This window comes from Zingiber officinale, chromosome 9A (genome assembly GCF_018446385.1).
Source record: "Zingiber officinale cultivar Zhangliang chromosome 9A, Zo_v1.1, whole genome shotgun sequence".
Classification (NCBI taxonomy): Eukaryota; Viridiplantae; Streptophyta; class Magnoliopsida; order Zingiberales; family Zingiberaceae; genus Zingiber; species Zingiber officinale.
In genome coordinates this window covers 17186128-17208119 of record NC_056002.1, presented here as the reverse complement: position 1 = coordinate 17208119, position 21992 = coordinate 17186128, and the positions used below count along the sequence as shown (strand labels likewise).

Here is a 21992-nt window from a genome sequence, read left to right as displayed (position 1 = left end):
AACATCCTAGGAAAAGACAAGTTAAAAAGTATCTCTGGTACTTTTACTTAACCGAGCATACAAATCTCTGATGTGACTGGTTGGAAGCTTCTAAAATACGATTTATCTGTTAGACATGTTCTGTTGTCGGTGGCACAAACTTCTAAAAGGGTACAATGAGATATGTAAGTTGATACCATTGTAGGTCGACCGGAGGCCGCTCAGTAGGGACGTCCTACCTTTGTCATACTAAACAGAACTATTTTCCTTCACTCGACCTTCCTGTTGTCGGAGAGCTGTCTTTTGTCCGACCAGACACATCGTCCAATCGGTAAGGATGGTGGTCCGGGAGATTTACTATTTGTCTCTTAATCCCAGTCACAAGTTTTCAAAGGATGGTCGTCTGGACAGTCACGTCCGACCGACATTGAAGGCCCGATCGGCCAACTTCGCATGATCTGTGGGCCTTGGCTTTTGACTGTTTTAACTTTGACCTCCACGTTAGCCGTTCTTTCCTGTTCTGACCTATCTTTGATGGGACCGTTCTTCATCATCGTATCAGTTAATTTTCTAGAAAATAAAAATAATTAATCAAGTTAGATACCGTCGGTCTCTCCCAAAGTGGTAAAAGACAACTACAGTCACCCAGTATAGTCTCTCTGTCTCCAAGATGGATACATAATAGGTAAGGAAACAAATCAACCAGCTGTAGATAAACTAGGAACTGTCTCCCTTAAACTTTACTGATTTGCTTATATTAGGTGCTTGTGTATTTAAAGAGATGGCCACAGACAAATATAAAGCCAAGGCACGATGAATTGGTAAAATCCAGGAGATTCTTGCTTTCTTCCAATCTTCTTTTCATCCCTTGAATTTTGAATGGAAACAAAATTTCTAACGAATTTTATTAAACATTTCAATGACTTTGTTAGTTTGTTTTGTTGGTACTTAGACTGTTCATTTTGTCTGTTTGTATCATTGATGCTGACAGAGTGGATATTTGACATTCCTATTTATCACATGCAAAAATTTAGAAACACTTGTACCTGACACTTGGATACATTAACAGATTTTAAATTGTCTTCTTTAATTTCATGTCAAGTAAACAGAAAAATATCTTAATTCTTGTATGATCCATTGTTTTTTCTAATCCGCTCATCAGGAAACAGAGAGCATAAGCGACTAATGGTCCTTTGCATGGGGACCAGAACAAACTTTGTAGAGAAGCCATGGCTTGCTTTAGCAGCTTCCTTGCAAAAATCCATGCAACTTCGAGCTACTTTTCAAGTACATGGAGCACAAATCAAGTGAGGGGAATTTACAAAATTTTAGCTAAATAGGTATGTACACTCAGGAAATCTAAATCCTGTCTACCTAATCCGCAGTGTTTATCCTAATCCTCGAGGCTCTGGATCTCACCCATCATTATCCGGTTGCTGGCCACGTTGAAACCCAAGAGAGCAGAACTCACTTTATGCCCCTTCTTCCCCTTTTTCTTCCCTCGTCCTTTGGGTAGCCCTTCGACTGCCTCGTCCAAGCCTTCATCAGCATCAGCAACAGTTGGAGCATTGGGATTCCGGTGACCCGCATTCTCCACAGATATAGGGTGGGACTTCTGCAGCTGGAATGCAGCTTCGAGGACATCTGAAGGCAAGAACTCTTTATAGTTGAGGAACTTGTCGATGAAATCATGATTGCGGTCCAGAGAACCAAGGTTTTCTTGCAGTAGCATCTTGGCCTCCGACATTGATTGCTTTATGCAAAATTCCAGAAAACTGGTGTCTGATACACAAGTAAAAAAAAACAAGAGAGTACTGATTACTTGACCACGCAGAGAAACTAAGAGAATCCCTTGGAAGTTGTAAAACTACCATTAGTCCCTGTGAGCCGGATCCACTCATTCACACACCAATCTTGGAATTCCTTCGCCTCTGCAAATGGAAAAAAAATGGTAACAGAAACAGAAACTCTGAGAAGCAAGTCATTGGTTGCATTGATAAATAGATTCATTACCTGAGTTCTTTGTAGCAGCAATGCCCTTTCCCTTCGGAGTTGGCAAACTGGGCACGGATGAGGAAAGAGTATACTCCATGCCTCTACTTCCAACAAGTTTCTGCCCTGTTCCTGCTCCAGAAACTCCTTTTAAGGTGGAGCCTTTTGCTGCCTTGCTGACAGAGCTCTCGGTTGGAGGGAAGTCTGACCTGCTAGATATAACTCAACCATATTATTTTGAAATTAAGAATTATGAGGAATCCACAAATAGTAGCAACCAAGAACCATTTTCAATGTCACTTATCCAATGGCTGAATAAACATTTAGTCTAGAAATAATATAAAGAAATGCTGGCATTCCAGAAAAAAAAAAGGGACAAGCATATGTTGTATCAAGGATTCAAAGTGCCCATCACAACAGCGAGAAGCTGTACTCGTTCTGACTATTGAATTTCAGCTACAGATACCAATCTTATCCCTCCTTGGAAATCTACACGTGGCTAAGTCCAGATCTAATTGCATTAAAGCTTCATTGCTTACTAACTCTAATTAACGGAACTTATGAAAATAAAGTACTTAGTGGTCAACTCTCAGTCTACCCTCACTTCAAGACTATTTGATTTGACTTGTAAAACTACAGAGTTTATTACATCATCTACAATCATATAAACTGAAGAACTGATAAGAGTGTCCTAAAAAATCATGGCAACTAGAACAGATTATGAGATGGATGAAGTGACCACGAACGTACTTTTTGAGTTCCGGTTTCAATTGCTCAGGCAACCCCCAAAATAGATCATCTTCGGCTCTAGATTTTGTCTGATTTGAAACTTGTGAAACAAACTGAACGGATGATGCAGTGTTAGATGGCGATGACCCACTAACCTGCCAAGTCTCACTTCCCCGACTTGCATGGTTTGGCTGAACTTTAGCAGTTTGTATTGGAGCCTGCTGTTGTTGCATGGTTCCAGACCTCTTCTGTTGTTCCATTTGAATGTCTCTTAGTGACATCGGTCTCTGCTGCTTCTTAGAGTCCATAGACCATGCTAGTGGAGGAAGAGAGCTTGATTGATCCTCCTTCCAAAGAACAAAATCTCCTAATGATGGAGCAGCAGGGGGAACCAATAAAGTTTCTTTTCCTTGTACTTGGTGTGTAATTTTATCCTTTTTAACAGTTGATGGAGATGCAGACAATTCAGCAGAACTAACTGGTTGTTGTATCTTGGCTCCAACAGCTTTTGACTTTGATGCCTTTTTGCGAGCTTTTCTAGTGTCTTTTGCCTCAACAAAATCATTGACGTCAATAGCAGAAGCATCAACATGTGCTGAAGCATCAACATGTGCTTGTCCTTGTGATGGTAGTGATAGAAGTGAATTCTGAGCATTGCTAGCTGAAGACTCAATATCATTATTTGACTTAGCCAAAACTTCTTCGGCCAATAAATCATGCAAATTGCTTTTCCTGCTCTTTGATTTAAGAGGATCTTCAGAGTTGATAAAGAGTGTATTTGATTCAAGAACAGTATCCCTGAATAGCTTATTTTCCAAATTAGTGATTGATGACCAAGAGGCTGGAGATGGAGCAACTACAGCAGGTGTCACAGCAACAGTTTCAGAACCCATTCCTCTTTGTGCCTTCAGCTGTTCCTCCTGTTGTATCTCCAACAGAGATTTAGGTTTGAACCCTGGAGCAGATTTCCATGCCCACTGAGTTGATGATACCCTCGGATTGAATGCCAGTGTAGCAACTGCACTGGCATTGACTTCTTCATCTTTTGGTTCACTAGGTACAGGATTTGCATGGGATGGCACTCGAGAACTTTGTGATTCAGACATTTCAGTAGTAACTGCAATAGAAACATCATTCACTAATTCAAATTTAGCTTCATTAGCATTTGCACCAACTTCAACATTCACATGTGATGTCTGGCTAGAAACTAAATTGGACAATTCTTTCCCGGCATCTAAATTTATTTTTGTCTTGAATTTCTTTTGCTTCTTAGATTTTTTTTCAGAACTTTTTTTCCTGTCTTGTATTTCTACAGTTATATTAGGGGCGGACTGATCGTTGTTTTGATCATTGAGCTCTAACAAAGAAATATCTATATCAGGTCCAAGATCTGTCATAGGAGGTAGAAAATCTACAGACAGTTGACTCTCTTCTAGGCCTAGGGGTGCCAATTCTTGAGCCTGAGAAACCAATGCTACCTCTTGCTCTTTCTCAGCACCACTCGAGCTTTGAGTAATATTTTGGGATTCAAAACCCAATTCCTCATAACCCTGCCGAGCCTTAGAGAAATTTGAACCGTCTATCATCTCTTGTTTTGTTTTGGTGTTTGGAAGATTAGCAACATTATCCATCACAAATTGAGTATCAAATTCCTTTGAAGCAATTGTTTGGTCACGGATCTGAAGTGGAATAGGCATAGATGGAGGTCCAGAATTCAATGAACTTTCATCCAGAGAATTTTGTAAGTTAGTATCATAATAATATGATGCTCGTCCACTACCTTCATAAGCAACTGGCAACTGCTGACCAATCTGAAATTGTTCGTTACCTCTGTGAAGCATAACATGATCCATAGCAATATTGCCAGATGTTTGTCCATAAGAAGAATCAATGAACTGTTGCTGAGACTGATGACTGGAAACAGCTTTTGAAAGCATTTGCTGATATTGCTGATGTTGTTGTTGCTGCTGCTGCTGCTGTATTAAGAGCTGCTGCTGCTCTTGCTGTTGTTGAAGCAGTAATAACTTTTCTAACAATGGTAATTGAGCAGAAGGAACCTGAGATGGCAAATGAAGTTGAGATAGAAGATAGTGTTGTTGCGCCAAACTCTGCAATCGCAGATCCTGGTGCATCTCAGATGGAGGAAATTTACCAGGTGGAACAAAAGAAGAATCACTGTGTTGAGATATTAAATTAGGTAATGAGGGTTGGTTAGCTGGCTGGAAACCCTGTTGCTGGCCTCCAAATCTAATCTGAGATGGCAAATGTTGATTATAATGCATACTCAATACCTCGGCCGGAAGCTCAGCACCAGCATGAAGGAGATTATTTACGGTTGCAACATCTGAAAAGTTTGAAAAAGGTGCACTATGGCCACTAGTTAGCGAAACCGACTTATCAGCACCAGCATGCAAAAGGGACAGCAAGTCAAATTGCTGGGGCTTAGGAGTTTGATCAGAAGAGTCCACAACTGACGGAAACAGCTTAGACTGTGGTAAAGATTCTGAAATCAAATCTGTTTCAGAGCTAGGAACTGATGATGGGTCACCACCTGACAAATATGAGACAGGGTTCACTGATGACCTTCGTCTCTCCAACAACCTGGTTTGTGCCGAGAGGTAATTAGTATCATTCCCACTTTCTCCTACCACAGAAGGCAAGCAACTAGCAGTCCCACCGGATTCTTGCATACCTGAATTAAAAACAAACATAGTTATATGAAGGCATGCCAGGACAATAGGAAAGGTAATGATTATACAGTGTATAAAATAGGAAAAGGATCACAAAGATTAAACAATAGTAATGTGTTAATACGTTTTCACACAAACTAACCTCTACTGAATGACAAGGTTTCTGAAGTTGAACTGCTAATATTACCAGACATCAAAGACTCCAAAAACAGATTTTGTGCTTCAGTTGCAGCAATATTTGAGTCCTTTTTTCCATTTGTAAGCACATCATATTCACCAAGACCATTAAGAATGCTACTGGAACCAGCAAATTTACCCTTAAGTGTCTCGCCCATTGCAGAAACATGGTTGACCGCCGCAAATCCAGGCGGTGGTCCAGCCTTTGCTCTTAAATGTGGCATAACATCTCCAAGGGAAGAAAAAGGTGTATCAGCAGGAGAACCTGCAAGGCAGACTTGCAGATCGATACCAAAATATCCTGCTTCAAACCATGCAATAACATCACCTCCAGAAAAGGGACCTTGAATTTGACCTTGAGGATCTTTGTAATATAGTAAAAGATTTTCTGGTGAAGTGAGTTGCATCCTCCTTGCAGCCAACACATCCTTGGAGAAGAAGGGATGGGTTTCCTTTGTCACCTCAGATAGTTGTTTTTTCATATAGGCCTCGTTTTTGGCATCTGAGTGTAAAGCAATTCCATCAGTGTTACAGTAGAACGCAGAGGTAATGGCAGGGCCATGCTTTGACTCTATATCTTTCTGCAGATGAGAGGATCGCATACACTTATCATGCACAGAACCAGGTTTATAGTCCCCAGTTGACTGAGATCTTTGTGGAACACAAGGCGATGCAGTCACTAGCCTGATACTTTCTTTAGAAATCATCTCATCAGCATCAGGAGTGATAACATCTAAGTCTGCAAAGACAGTAGCAAGTATCAATATTTAACTCCTAAAATGCATATCCATCCTATAGAGGGAAGGAACACAACAAGAATTAATGAACAAGGTAATTTTTGTCAAAATGAAATTTATAAGGCTGCATAAACAGAAAAATATTCATATAAAACTATGGAGAACAAGTAAAAACACAAAAAAGAAACTCTTTGGCTTTAATATTGAATAAACAGATTATACCTTTTGATCGAGATCTACTCGAACTACTATTTTGATATTGTTGTTTATCATATGGTGGGATCTCCAAAAGGATGCAATTCTCCACCTCAGAATTGTCAATTTGATCTTTATAACTATCTGCAGAATTTGGCATGTCATAATCTGTGTGCAAGGGTATAAGGAAAAGGAAACTGAGCAGTCATAATGAACATCAATTGTGTAGCAGTTACTCAAAACTGAACAAGAAAAGATTGACACCTAATTTAGTTTGCCTAGATGGGATGGCTTCCGAAGTAGACCTCCCAATGGAAGATTCCTTGGATACTTGAGGAACACCACTACTCACAATATCTCCTTTGTCAATTCCCTTGATAATAACCTACAAATATCAATAGCATAAGGGATGCACCTAAAAATAAACAACTCCAATGAAAGAGATCATCTAATTGCTTACTGATTCATCAGCTGTAGGAGCAGAAAATGCTATGGGCTCCAATGTTTCCTCTTCAGTTAGGGGAGGAACTTCAACAAATTCATTAAATGATGATCTAATACTCTTTATATCAGTTTTCATATATATATCAAGCATTTTTATCCTAGTATATCTTAAACCAGAAAGTTCAGAGGTATCATCAACCTTTTCGTGAAAAGAACCAACCAGATGAACACAAGAAGTCTCACTGTTCCTATTGTTCACACTAGAGTTAAATCTTCCTCGACCAGCAAACATGGATGATATCCCATTCTCTAGTCTTCCTCGACTATAGCCTTGCACATGAGGCTGTTTGAGAGGGGTATGCAGTTGGTTATGAGATGAGTCTCCCCTTCCACGACCTAAACCATAGTTAGATCGCCATGAACGAGAATAGTGATCATCTCCTTCAGTCTCCTTTCCATGATTATTCATGTCCTTTCCATGACTATTGAAATATGGTGAGCCTTTGTCAGGAGTTGTGTTACTGCCTTTGCTAGAATCCAACCACTTCTCACGCCAGTTATCTGACTCCTTACCACTTGGTCCCCATCTTGTGCTCCATTTGCTGTCACGTCGCAGGTCAATTTCCTTGTTCCCAGAATCAACCCATCTTTCAGATGGAACACGCCGTATTTCCCCAGAATGCTTGGAGGAATTTTCAGGCCAATGTTCTGTCCTGCGTATATCACCAGGTTCCTTGTCTCCCTCCCTCCAACGGTCTCGGCGAATGGCAGAATTTGTTTCCCTCTCTTCATCATGCCACCGATCTCGACGACCACCTTCTGAGTCATGCAAGATAGGCCTATAGACATCCTTTTTCTTACCAACACTAGAAAAACCATCAACAGTTACTGATGCCTTCAGAGCATCTGTCTTGTTGTCATGAATACTGTCTGATTCCTGCAAGTGAGATTCAACATTAGATGTTGACTGTGTACCATAGATGTGCACATGACGTGCCTTCTGAACACTAAATGCAATAAGAATATCGATTCAGAGCAAAAACACCTTTTGCAAAAATTATTGCTAACCATACACTGGAAAGTGGAAATACTCTGTAAAGATAACAGAGCCACAAACCTAACCTTACTATCAGCTGCCTTCGAAATCAGCCATTGAGGAGAAAGAGGTATAGGATTCCCAGAGCCTTGAATGTCTGCAAAAATCAGATGACATATTTAGCAACAGAGTTACAGTAAAATGAATGCATAGGAAAATAATCCAATTATATGAAGGATAATTAGTCAAGAATCATATAAGTCTCTCTTTTCATGAATGGACATTTTTTGTGAATTTCCTTTGTCATCTCATGAGCATATTTCAAGTACTTGCATCTTCTTGTGATTGGTTTTACTCTTTTGGTTGACAGGACGTGAAACTGGAGTGACAATGGAGTTTAAAAGCCTTGGAAAGTGATGCAAATCAAGGAACACGCTCTAGCGGTGTCTCATGACACTGGGAGTGTTCCTCCTGCTGAAATTAGACGAAAAATGGAGCGTAACCGAGGCTATTTAACCCTGACACTATCAAAAATCAAGATATTCTTCTTTCCTTATTTAGTTTTTTAAGCCGATCAGAATATTATTCTAGGGCGCAAAGCTGCAGAGGGATTAACAAGAAAACAAGAGAGAAGTAACACAAAAAAGAATAGCCTAAATTAGGCTTAAACCTATTATGAAATCAAAAGCGCAAAGAAATAGAGATGTAATCGTAACATGGCTTAAGCGAAACCAATTGATTCAATATCAAATAGCTTGTCCTAAACATCATCTAAGCATAGGTTTATATAACTCTCAAAACTCTCAAAAAAATCTAAACGGGAAAAAAAATAATAATAATTAACAAAACTTATTCCCTAAGATTTAAGATAAATAACTAACAAGACTTGGTTCTCTAAGATTTATGCTCAAATTAAATATAATTAAGAAAAAACAAACAAAACTTAATTAACGGATTACTCAAAAGATGCAAATCTAAATTATTTAGATCCCCTCCGGCATTTAGCCTTATCGGAGAACATTAATTGATCGTGGTGCTGGAAGCTCCTGCACGCCCCAGGTTGAAAAGAACTTGTCCTTGAGTTCATGGTAGTATCAGATGGTAGGCCAGGAGGAAGATTATCCGACACCAAATCGGTAAAAGTGAAGGGACTACCTATTGCTGATTGATTATTTTCCACCTCAGAGTTTGGATTAAAATTCCAACCCATGAAGTATGATAAAGTCATTGAGTTTGGTGCCTCATTCAACTTCTCCATCTCTTCATTCGGGTCCAGTTTCATCACTGGTCCAACCTCTATGTTAGTATGTGATCTTAGAGTCAGCATAAAGAACATCTTCAATTTGAAACAACACATTGAAGGCCAAGCTTTCTAAGACCCTTGAGTAGCTCTCTAGAATAGACTGTCCTACATCATTGCTATGTTGGATCTTGCAAGTATCAAGAGATAATTGAGGAAGTCCAGGGAATCTGTGCTTGATAAGGCGTACGAAGGTCTCAGCTCTCTCCTCAAAATTTAAGACCTGATACAAAAAGTATCACCATAACTCTTTGTCGGTTTAGACTCCACCACATGAATGATGCCCTCACTGATGTAGAAGTCGATATCTGCATTAGGAATAATCTTTCCATCACTAGCAATAGAATGCATCTTATGTTTGTAAGCCATCAAGATTGTTCTCATAGAGGATTCATCCACTTCCATATATGCAGCAGGTTGCGCAATTGATATGGCAGAGTATAACTTCAAGAAACTGCGTAGACCAGAAAGTGATTGTTGCTGCTTTACTTCATAAAGAAACATTTCCACTTGCAGTATGTAAGCATCCTGGTTGTAATTTATAAGGGATTCCTCGAAAACAGAAGTTGATGAGGTAATGAATTTTGGGCAGGCATATGTGAAGAGCTCGGGGTACACAGTGTATGCTACATCATCATACCTTAACATCTTTGTCATCTGTTCATTGTATTTATCCCTCAATTGTATACAGACAAATAGTCAATAGTGCATACATTTGTTCATTTTTCTTAAGTATTTGATCATACTGTGGGGACTTATATACTAGGATGTTATTGAATTCACGTATTGCTCCAACATACCTTCTAAGCATTAGGTTTGCAAACTCATCTTGATATATGATAGATATGTGGCTTCCCATCACGATCATGTGAACACCTTGCTGGATGATGTCAATGGGGCCTATACACTTTAACCCAGTATGATAATCTCCCAAAAAGTAATGAACTCTTAGCAAACCAATCATGCTGTAATACTATAGCATTGTGGATCTCATACACGTTCTTCCACGGATTAGGCAGTGTAGGTGGACATCACTGATGCTGAAACCCATCGTTGATCTGTTGAACAGCATTAGGATTTTAGAAGAAAGCAAGGCGACGACAGTGTGGAGGAGGTTCTGATGGGAGAAAGGAATAGTGGAGTGGAGGGGTTTGGAAGATACAAGAAAGGGGATGCGGCAAGGCTTCATCACCTCAGCGACGTTCTCAACTTTGAGTCGGAACACGACCCCAGAGCTGGATTGCACAGATCCATCATTGTCCCTTTCGTTAAAGGGATCGTCGACAATCAGAAAAAAGGAGCTGATCTTTAGCTCGAAGGAGATAATGAGAGGAAGGTCCTGATCATCCTTGCGATTGGGGTGTCACTCGCCACAGCTCCGCCGCCCCAAAAGCCACCTTGTAGAACTGCACTGCTGCCTCCACCTCTGCCTCCTCCTTCTATTCCTTAGCATCGGATGCCTCAATTTGGGCAGATTTCTCCTCTAAATCCGGCGCCTTTTCTTCGCTAGTGTGCTTCGCCTCTGGAGATTTGTCAAGTTCCACTTTTTCTCCTCCTTTCTCTGTTTCTTTAGGACGATTCTCTTTTATTTCATCGTCATCGTAAATTGGTTCATCAAATATTTCGATGTTGTCTTCATGTCCACCGCCTCTTGAAATCGAATGATCGGGAAAGTCGAACTGATTGCACTTGATGTTGTCGAGGTCCGTATCCTCATGTTGTCTTCACCGTCACGAATGGAAGGGGGGCGTAGAGGTGCTATAGAGTCGACATTCTCTCGAAGTCATAGGTGGTGGGGCGGTTAACCCCGTATTTCTCGAAACTAAACTTGCACTTGGACATCTCTTCTCGATTGGAAATTAGGGATTTTTCAAAAGGGGAATAAATGAACTTACGATCTTGTGCCACTAGACGCCGAAATAACTTTGTGACTTGTCTCTGTAGATATTGAATCTCATCTTGGGTGCTACGACCATGATATAAGGCTTCCTCAGCCGGAACCTACCTTTCATGACCATAACCATGTCCATGATGACCCTCCATTGGATCTTAATGAGCTTTGATACCAACTAACGCCAAACAGAATATGTATATTATTCTGGGACGTGAAGTTGTAGAGGGATTAACAAGGAAACAAGAGAGAAGTAACACAAAAGCAAGTAATGGCCTAAATTAGGCTTAAACCAATTATGAAATCAAAAGCACAAAGAAAAAGCAACATAGTCGTAACGTGACTTAAGTGAAACCAATTGCTTCAATATCAAAATAACTTATCCTAAACATCATCTAAGCATAGGTTTATATAGCTCTCAAAAAATCTAAAAGGAAAAAACAAATAACTAGAGATCTAGGATAAATTAACTAACAAGACTTATTCTCTAAGATTTAGGATAAATTAATAACAAGACTTGGTTCCCTAAAATTTAGAACCAAATTAAATATAATTAAGAAAAAACAAACAAAACTTAATTCACAAATTATTTAAAAGATGCAAATTTGAATAATTTGGATCCCCTCATGCATCATAACCTTATCAGAGAACATAAACTAATCGTGGTGCTGAGGCTCCTGCATCAATTTTTATATCCCTTTTTTTCTCTCTAATTATTGTTGTAATTAGAAAGATACTTCTTCCTATATTAGACCCTAAGATTAGGGGATATACTTGTTGTAATTATAGTTATATACTTATATTCCTTCCTATATTAAAAAATGATTAACCACGTCAGCTAACGTCAAATCTTGTGACCGGCCTGGCCCCACGGAAGTTTCCCACGACCTTAAGGATAAATCAGGAAGCGCTTGTGGCGGACGGCCTGAAAGCCCAGCATGCTTTGGTTACGTGCTCTATCTAGAGGAAAAATCCATGCAAATGTGTTGTAGTTGGGAATCGAGTCATAAGTGCCTAGGTGACAACTGGGCGCTCTTCCACTGCATGGGCTATTCCTTCCTATATTAGATCCTACAATCAAGGGATATTATTGTTGTAATTATTGTTATACTTCTTATATTAGACATTGTAATTAAGGAATTTGATAATCCCTCAAGGTCTATATATTGTAATTTGTTTAATGAATATAGGCTGAACATATTTTTCAGAAACTCTCCTTTATTTATTTTGTCATGGAATCAGAGCCAAAACTAGATCAATTCTTCTTGTGTCTGATTTCTTGTCGAGCTCTAAGATTTTAGTGGTTTGTTCTTTTTTTTTTTTTGTATTCTTCTAAGTCTATTTTCTTATAACAGATCTCTTAGTACTTGTTTCTAAGTTGAAATCATGTATTTGGAATGATCTAAATATTTTCTTGTTCGATTTAATGGCAAGAACTATTCTGCTTGGGCATTCCAATTTAAGATCTTTATCAAGGGAAAGGAGTTGTGAAGTCAGATTGATAGGTCAAATCATGCACCTAACAGTGAGGAGGAATATGTGAAATGGGAAGTGAAGGATGCTCAGATTATGTCTTGAATCCTTGGAAGTGTGGAACCCTCCATACTTCTCGATCTCAAGCCTTACAAGACCACTAAAGAAATGTGAGACTACTTGAAGAAAATTTACAACCAAAGTAATACAGCATGAAAGCTTTTAATTGGAACTCGAGTTGTGTCAGCTCAGTCAAAGGAGTATGTCAATCCAAGAGTTTTATTCTTCTTTTGGAAATCTTTGGGCCGAGTACACCGATATTATTTATGCAAGTGTGCCTCCTGAAGGACATATTGCTATCCAAAATGTTCATGAGACTAGCAAGCGTGATCAATTTTTAATGAAGTTGAGGGGGGAATTTGAGGCAATCATATCCAACCTGATGAACAGATAACCCGTTCCTTTATTGGATATTTGTGTAGGAGAGCTTCTCAGAGAAGAACAACGACTCATTACATAGGCTGTCTTGGAGCAAAAAGCTCAATATTCTACTCCAATTCAGTTTGCCTATGTCGCTCAAGGAAGGTTTAAAGGAACTAGAGATATGACTAATGATCAATTCTATAGTTGCAAAGGATTCGGGCACATTGTCACTAATTGTACTAAAAAATTTTGCAATTATGGTAAGAAATCAGGACATATCATCAAAGATTACTCCACTCGGCCTTTAAAGAAATCTAAAACTGCCTACAATATCTCAGTTGGTTCCTCAAATGCCCCTAGTCCTGATTAGTCTTCTATTACTCTTGAATTGGTCCAACAAATGATAGTTTCTGCCCTTCCTGCTTTAGGCCTTTTAGGTAATCAAAATTTTAATCCTAAGTCTTGGTATTTTGATTCTAGCGCTTCAAATCACATGGCCAACACTCCCTTATCTTTAAATAATGTAAAAAAATATGAAGGAGATCTTCATATTCATACTATCAATGGTAATTCCTTACCTATTACAGTTGTTGGTGATATTTCACCCTCTTTGAATACTTTTTTTTTGTCCCCTAAGCTGTCCACTAATCTGATATCCGTCGGTCAATTCTGGTTGTCTTGTGCAGATTGGGTTGGTTGCTCGGATACTAGAAAGTCTACAGCAGGTTGATGCATTTTTCTTAGAGATGACTTGATTTCTTGTAAGTGTAAAAAGCATGATTGTGTCTCTAAATCTTCCACATAGGCTGAGTATAGAGCCATGTCTGCGGCTTGTTCTGAAATTGTGTGGTTATGTGGTCTTCTCTCCGAACTTGGATTTCCTCCGCCTACTGCTCCACTTCATGATGATAATACTAGTGATATTCAAATAGCTACAAATCCAGTATATCATGAACACAAAGCACATAGGCCATTATTCAAGGAGTGATCACTCTTCCTCATCTTACTACTGATCTTCAAATAGTTGATGTCTTTACAAAAGCTTTGAAAAGGCAACGACACAGGTTTCTCAGTAGCAAATTGATGTTGATAGACTTACCCCTGCATCAATTTGAGGGGGGATGCCAATATATCAAGAGATTCTTCTTTCCTTATTTGGTTTGTATATCCCTTGATTATCTCTCTAATTATTGTTGTAATTAGAGAGATACTTCTTCCTATATTAGACCCAAAGATTAAGGAACATCATTACTGCAATTATTGTTATATTCCTTCCTATATTAGACCCTAGAATCAAGAGATATTATTACTGTAATTATTATTATACCTCTTCCTATATTAGACCTTAGAATTAACGGATTTGGTAATCCCCTCAAGGTCTATATATTGTAATTCGTTTAGTGTATATAGACAATATTTTTCAAAAATTCTCCTTTGCTGGTAGTGCCCCAGGCATAGTTGTGACGCATCCGCAACCGGACTGGCACGCCTTGGTCGTGCCCCAAGCATGACCGTGTCTCATCGCAACACCCGACACGACCATGCTTCTCTTCACAACGTCGGGCACATCTGGTCATGCCCCATGGCACGGCCATGGTGCGACAACAAAGGCCCAACAGTTACGAAAATTTCTAACCACTTTTGAATGATTTCAAGAGCTATAAAAAGCCCAAGAAGGCTCTTAATTAGAGGAGGGGGGATTTCCCCATGACAGAGAACCATAGGAGCATTGTTCCAAAGAGCCATTGAAGCTTCCGTCCACCCTTGAAGCTTAGAGATCCTTCCGAAGGTACCGGCAACCATCTCGGCAAAGCTTCCTCTTCTCTTCTCTCTCTACTTTGAGTTGTAGGATGTTTAATTTAATGTCTTTCGATTGTAACTCCATCTTTATAGAGTAGTTCTCTAGATTCTAATACAAGGGAGTAACCCAATGAATTGTTCACATACTTATAAGTCTATTTACCTTTCTCTATTGCATGGTATATTTGTTTCATAATCCGACTTTATTGCACATACACGAGTGTGACACTTACTGTGCACCTTTGTATCTCACCAGACGCGGGGAAGAACCGAAAGGTGAACACAAATCTCTTACCCATAAAGAACTAAGACATGATGGTCACGAAAATAGTCCAAAAACTCATGAGGGCCTACGACAGAGCTTAATGGGTTTGCCCCAACTCAACCTTACAAAGTAAGGGATGTCATCTAGAGGGACGTGGGGCAATGAGAGGCTCCTGAGAAAGCGGTCACTTGAGTAAAGTCACCTTGAAAATAGGCGTCGAGTTTGAGTAGACATACCAATATAATTCCAAAAATTTATAACGGTATCTTAAGATAAACCACATACAAGCGAACAAACATTAAGATAGGAAAGTAAGTTAAACTTATGGTGTCAACAATAATCATGGTGAATCCGAAATCATATATTCGTTCCTCTAAATTAGGATTTCCTTTTCGACTTCTTGTGTGTTCTAACCTCGCTTTCTTTCTCTCTCAAACTCTTACGAACTGCAATTTCTAGATAACCTACTTCGCGAATTTGATTGATACTCGATTTTACAATCCTTGTGAGATTGTCTTTTTATTACAAGATGACAACCGTGCATTTATAGTTTTCGCCCTTTAAAAATATACTACAATAACATAAAAAAAACAAAAATAAGTACACTGAAGTTCAGCAAATTTTTTTAGTAACCCAAAGACATTTCCTTATTCTTTAAATGGCCAATGCAAGGAATGTATATAACGAAGTAGTTTTCATCTTTCAACTGAGTGTTTCAGTTTTCCTTATTGATGTCATTCATGATGAAACATGATCGATTTATATTCTATAAATGAGCTCGTCTACTAGACGAAAGATTTATATATCCTTCCAAAAGAAAAAAAAAACTGAAACAATGTTGCAAACATTAATGACACCTCAATTTCTTAATCCTACATTAAAAGTTCAAAGCATGCCCGTCATTGCATATACCTTAACTCTTGAGAAATCCAAGATAACCAAGTAGAACGTGCCATGATAATGTAATGATAATTATGTTGTGAACAGCTGGTGTTGGGAATTCAACTATCTAAAATGCATTTAGTGCGTGCAGGGAAACTTTTACCAGAGTTTCTCATTTTGATTGCGCTTGACCTTCATAAAAGAAAATGAAAAAAAATATATATATATCCTATTTGATTGGTTCGTCATCCACTTTTCTCAATGAGAAAAGGGTTGAATCCCGGCACTCCTGGGCGTAAATCGCTGCACCCCGTCACAACTCACCCTCTCATCCAAACTTACCTCTCAGTCTGGGGCAGGCTGACGGGGCGCTCGGGCGAGCGTAATCATCCACCTTTCTCACTGAATTGGGCACCGCCACTAAACAGTGATCGAATAAGGCGAACCAAAATAGGTAGTAAGAGCAAGCAAACAACATTTCAAACTTCTCTTTTTCTACAGCGGAAAGACCGATTTTCAGGGAACGCGATCAATATAAGCAGATTAGTAAAAGCTACATCCCCTACTCCATCACAGCAAGACCAGCGAGCTCTCTAACGCTATCGGGTGAATCGAACTCAAATAAAAAACCGAGGGATACAAACAGAAAACCCTAAATTAAAAACGCATCGTCTCGGCGTGAAAAAAAGGAAACGTCGATCGAGAAGTTGCACCAAACACACGAAAGGCATAGAACATGCATCAAAGAATAAAGGCACTTCAGGGAAGCAAGGGTTTCCGCGCCCTATCCGAGAGGAAAGGAAGGACCTTTGTGACTCAGGCGCGGCAGTGGATCCACAGTGAGGCCATGGCAATCGTCGGCATTCCTGTAGACGGCCATCGTCGGGGCAGGGGAGGAGGCAAGGTTCACTCGTGCTACGGTGGCTGCTCGCACTGCTGAACAAGAGGGGAAGAATTAGGGCAATCGAATTGGGAAGATTAAAAGGGGTGGTTCGGGCAGGAGACGCAGTGGAACTCGTCGCGAACTAATTCGTGTTCCCGCGGCCAGATCATCTTCTACCAGCCGTCGATCTTTCCGTCCCAGCAGTCCACCTCTCTCGAGATCCTTTAACGCGCGCTGGGACACGTGGACTTTTCCAACCCTGGAAACTCCGAAGACCTACTCTCAGATAAATCACCAGTTGCAGAAGCTCTCAAGCCAAATATTCTCCGGACCCACTGGGTGCGCATGGGTACATTAAGAATGCCATCTTTCGGTCTGAATACCCGCGGCGCAAATTACGGTGCAGGGGTACGTGTTTGCACCCGTAGATCATTAGAAAAAAAAATTATTATCGCTTTTTATATAAGAGCATCCTTTTAATATATATATATATATATATATATATATATATATATATATATAATTTTATAATTTTATTTTTTTTATTTTAAATGGTCATGGTAGGGTTAAACTATTCAACTTGATTACAATTATTATATATAAAGTATTATTTTTATATTAAAATATTAGTTTACTTAAATTTTAATAAAATAATTCAAAGTAAGATCGTTTTTATCAACTTCGTCAACATTATCAAGCTTAATTAAAATAATTTTAATTTGGGTCAAAATAGTTTTAACAATTGTGAACATAATTTTAACTTGAACAATTTTAACTAAATTAGTAAAATAATAACAGACAACAATATTTCATGTATTGTAATTTTAATTATGTTAAAATAAATTTATTTTATATTGTAGATTGTAATTACTATAACATTGATATAAGATTATATTTTAAAATGAGAATATGGTGAGATGTTGATTAGAATGATAATCAAGCGAGTATATTATCTTAAATTTTCTTTAAAATCATCTTGAAAAATATTCTAAAGTGATTTTTTAAAATTACTTCAATGTGATCAAAGTTGTTCTACATCATAATGATTTTGGTTACAATTAGTATAATTGAATTGTAGCCCTTTTAATCAAGTTTGAGTGTAAGAATAATTTTGATTAAAATTAGGACAATCTTTTAAAAATCTTATAATTAATAGTTCAATTTCAAAACTAGAGCAATTTTAACACGCATAAAGCAGATATAATCAGAAATCCAACCATCTTTAACTACCATTAAAGTATATTTTATTTAATAATAAAAATAATTTTAGTCTAAATTATTAAAATGATTTTAATTTTATAAAAAACAAATGAAAAATTATAAATAAATATACTTTTAATATTTGTTTAATACAAGATGCGCTAGTGCCCTTTATGATAATAAAATGAAGAACATGGCGCCTGATATCGTCACTTGGTACTAAACAATCTTTTAAGTGGGAGGTTATTTGTCACAACCGCTACTTAAACCCTTATCAATTAAAGTAAGTCCATCACTACTACCAACTCAGTTATGGCCTGTTGGCTTGTTGAACACCTTATTACGTGGAGCACAACGATCACTTTATTTTTTCGATAGCATTAGATATCTAGTTGACGCCGATTATTCCTAGAGTGATTAGCCTTATGAAAATTTTGTGATGACTAATAGGATAAATTAGGAAGTGCTAGTAGCGGACGATCTATCAGCCCAACATTTTAAGAAAAAATTATCCGTTAATTTGTCGAAACTAAAACTAGAATCTTAAATGTATAAAATATTAAGAAAACATCTTATTGTTGCACCATTATTCTGGAACTATTGGTGACCCTATTAGATTAGGGGTGTCAATTATGATGGGTAAGATCGGATCAAGTTTGGGTTGGGTTGGATTTTTTTTTTAAACAAAAAAAATCAACCTGAATTCAATCCGAAACTCCAAAACCCCCAAATCCGAACAACCTCAACCCGACCCGAATAATCTGATTCAAAATGACTTATTTTTATCTATTTTCTTTATAACTCTTCACTTTTATCTCAATATTCCATATCTTACTATCCTACTATTTTATTAAGAATATATTCCTTTTACTAACTAATTTTGATGAAACCCAAAATAAAATTACGTTAATATCCTTTTTTCACAAAAAATTATTTGAAGATCTATTAATAATTTTTATAAACATATTAATAAGAGATCTAGAGTTCAAAACTCAACTGGGTATATTATTGGAATTTTTCTTATTAATCAATCAGTGTTCTAGAGTTCGAGACTCCGCTATGGTATATTATTAGAAAATTTTCTCATAAATCAATTAAAGATCTAGAATTCTGAACTTAGCTGCGTATTATCGATAATTTTTTTCATTAATCGATTAGAAATTTAGAGTTAGGTCAAATATGAGATTAAATTAATTTTTTATAAGGAGGAGTCTATTATAGTAGCTTATTGTTAGGCTATTTTTTTTTGCTAAAATTAAGTGTAGTATTTGTTCTTATCAGTTTAATACCTAATATAAAGAATTAAATTAATTTTTTATGAAATAGATTCCACTACTCGCATGTGTCCATATATTATATTACACACGCAACCAAGAGCGAAGCTATATATAGCTTTGGTGGGATAATTGCCTCACCTCAATTTTTTGTAAATACTCCCAGAGATGTATAAAATTAAAAAAAAAAGTTTTGTCCCATTAAAAAAATAAAAGTAAGGACATTGCTAAAAAATTAAAATTATCTTCTACATGTCAATTCTTCTTCTCTTGGATCTCTTCTTGTGTTGTCCCACTCGGTATAAAGGGTCTAGCTCACACAACGTGTGTACACGATCGTTAGTTATTATAATAACATTGACATCTTAATTTTTAAAATAAAATAAAATTTTATCCCCAAAAATCTATTAAATCATAAATTTAGATAAATCTGAATGGAAACCCGATCTAAAAACTATTAATCTGAAAATCTTCTAACCCGATCTTTATTTGAACTTAAAAATCTCTCATCCGAATTTATTTGTTCTAGATTGACTCGAATTGGATGGTCGGATCTGATTTTTTTTTTTTACACTCCTATATTAGATGAATCTAAAGTCGATAATCTTGAAAAATATATTAGCAAAAAACTAATTTTATTGTATAAGGAAAAAGAACGTGCGACGGTGCGAGTAGATAAAACTCGCAGTCGTAACAATAAATGAGGAAAGGGCATTCCTTACCATTTGGCTTTTATTCCGCCACAGACTAGTCTTGCCCATGGGGAGTAGACTAGAATAGTAGACTATATTTAAGGAGCCAATGGACCCCATTCATTTCGGCTCACACGGTTCGTTGAACCGGCACCCTTGACTCGTGAGCGCGGCTTTAATGGGTTGCGTGACATATATGCACTCCCATCAAATCTTAATTAATTTTCTTTATCTAAATAATTAATGATCATTTAAAAATTATTTTAATAATAATATAAAAAAATAATTAACACACGGGGTGGTTCGTAGGCGAGATCCCTCCTACCTTGATCCGATTTTAGATAGGGATAATAATTAAAGAAATTTAATGGTCCCTATTTATTTATTTATTTAACAGATGGAAACCATTTAATCTCTTTAATTAATATGAATCAGAGGACTTATGTGAAATGAATGAATTTTTTATCATAATTATTTTTTTCCCCTTTTTAACGTATTTTCCCAATTAAGAAAAATAAAATAATATATTATTATTATTATTATTATAAATAATGTTACTTCCATTTTTTTTAATCTAGTAGACAAAAAATAAAAATGGGATGCAATGACTTAAAAAAAACTAAAGAGACTGATAGGTTAATAGGAATATTTACTCGATACAAATTTTAAGTGTTTTAGGGTTGTTAAAATTTTTAATTAAAATAGATTGATGATCTCAAAAATTTAAAATAGGAGTATAATAATATTAATACAATTAAATACTTTTGAGTAAATGTGACTTTTTTGGTATTTATACTTTTTCCATGTAGTTAGAAAGAAAATACAGAAGTATTTTTCTTGTTTTCAGGAGTAAAATAAAATCAATCGTTTTACAAAATGACACGTGTACATAAAACCAACAATTAGGATTAATCATCCTCGCTAATCTTTTTTTACATAAATCACCCCCAAAAATGCTAAAATCACAGGCCCATCTCGAAATCGAGAGCAACCCGCGGCCTTTTGGCCGGCGGCAGCATCGCCGCCGCCGCCGCCGCCAGCACCACTTGCGACTGGCAGCGCGGGCATCGCGGGTTCTCCTTCGCGATCAGCACGTACGAGAGGCAGCCTGAGCACCCGGCCACCACCAGGCTGCTTCCGCCGCCGTCCTCCTCTCGGACAGCTGCCGGTCGCTTCGCCGACGCGGTCGTTATCGACGACGAAGACGACGACGAGGACGCCGAAGCCGAACGGACAGAGGGAGAAACTGCAGATCTCTCCACCGCTAAGTGCGGCCGCCGCTTGCGTTGAGATTCCCGCCCCGCCTGCTCCAGCGCCCGCTTCACCTGTTCGATCGTGCACACGCTTTGGCTCGCTCCAGCGAGCTGCTCTGCCGCCGGCTTCAGCCGAACCACATCGTCCGGAAGCTGGTTAAGGTCCTGCGACCGATCAAACATTCAAATTCAAAATACGCAAGAAAGAAAAACAGTACTTCCTCAATAAACAATCCAACTCTACATGCATGTGATGAAACCATTACCAGTGGCCGGAGAAGAGGGAGGTAGCAACCCAAAGCCGGCGCTGCCTTTAGGCCTACAACACCGGCATCCTTAATCCGGACGACCGGCGAGGCACCGCCGAGGAGGTCGAGGGTAATCAAATCCCTCTTCGCTTCCTTAATTGAGCTCATCTCCATTAATTCACATGTACAGAGGCTGAAACGCGACTATATATAGAGTAAAACAAAGGAAGGATTCTTAATTAATTAATTAATTAATTAGCAGGTGAGAGGACATGAGTTAATAATAAATAAATGAATAATTAATTAAAAATGGGGGAGGAAATTAAAAGGAAAATTGTATAAGAAGGAAACAAATGAATTGAATGTTAATTTGGTGGATTAATAATTGGGATTTTGACCCATTGTCTGTAATTTTAATTGAACAATTTT

General features: G+C 37.9%; 2 protein-coding genes across 5 annotated transcripts; both read right to left on the bottom strand.

The window, feature by feature from the left end:
- Positions 1-1081: 1081 nt before the first annotated feature.
- Positions 1082-17015, bottom strand: LOC122020430 (protein ESSENTIAL FOR POTEXVIRUS ACCUMULATION 1-like). Of its 4 annotated transcripts, none has more exons than XM_042578356.1 (10): positions 16821-17015; positions 8066-8136; positions 6960-7880; positions 6764-6884; positions 6527-6667; positions 5533-6306; positions 2722-5392; positions 1993-2183; positions 1851-1910; positions 1082-1761 (listed from the first exon to the last, which is right to left on the bottom strand). In XM_042578356.1, exons 1-10 carry the CDS (start codon positions 16891-16893, stop codon positions 1373-1375), a joined length of 5412 nt encoding a protein of 1803 aa, XP_042434290.1. In that variant the 5' UTR covers positions 16894-17015; the 3' UTR covers positions 1082-1372. The 4 variants fall into 4 exon arrangements, with proteins under 4 accessions (XP_042434290.1, XP_042434287.1, XP_042434289.1 ...); XM_042578353.1 differs by lacking the exon at positions 16821-17015 and adding an exon at positions 9135-9420; XM_042578355.1 differs by lacking the exon at positions 16821-17015 and adding an exon at positions 9135-9419 and having other exon boundaries at positions 6527-6643.
- Positions 17016-20868: 3853 nt separating this feature from the next.
- Positions 20869-21739, bottom strand: LOC122021055. The gene is made up of 2 exons (XM_042579132.1): positions 21582-21739; positions 20869-21480 (listed from the first exon to the last, which is right to left on the bottom strand). The coding sequence occupies exons 1-2, from the start codon at positions 21735-21737 to the stop codon at positions 21025-21027; spliced, it is 612 nt and encodes a 203-aa protein (XP_042435066.1). The 5' UTR covers positions 21738-21739; the 3' UTR covers positions 20869-21024.
- Positions 21740-21992: the final 253 nt, after the last annotated feature.

Excerpts from the sequence above, each read along its gene's own strand:
- LOC122020430 (XM_042578353.1), bottom strand. The coding sequence starts at position 9,336 with ATGTGTTGTTTCAAATTGAAGATGTTCTTTATGCTGACTCTAAGATCA. Across the intron at positions 7,881-8,065 it reads CGAAGGCAGCTGATAGTAAG|GAATCAGACAGTATTCATGA; the intron begins GTTAGGTTTGTG and ends TCTCACTTGCAG. Across the intron at positions 1,911-1,992 it reads TGCTGCTACAAAGAACTCAG|AGGCGAAGGAATTCCAAGAT; the intron begins GTAATGAATCTA and ends TTCCATTTGCAG.
- LOC122021055 (XM_042579132.1), bottom strand. The coding sequence starts at position 21,737 with ATGGAGATGAGCTCAATTAAGGAAGCGAAGAGGGATTTGATTACCCTC. Across the intron at positions 21,481-21,581 it reads TCCCTCTTCTCCGGCCACTG|GACCTTAACCAGCTTCCGGA; the intron begins GTAATGGTTTCA and ends GATCGGTCGCAG.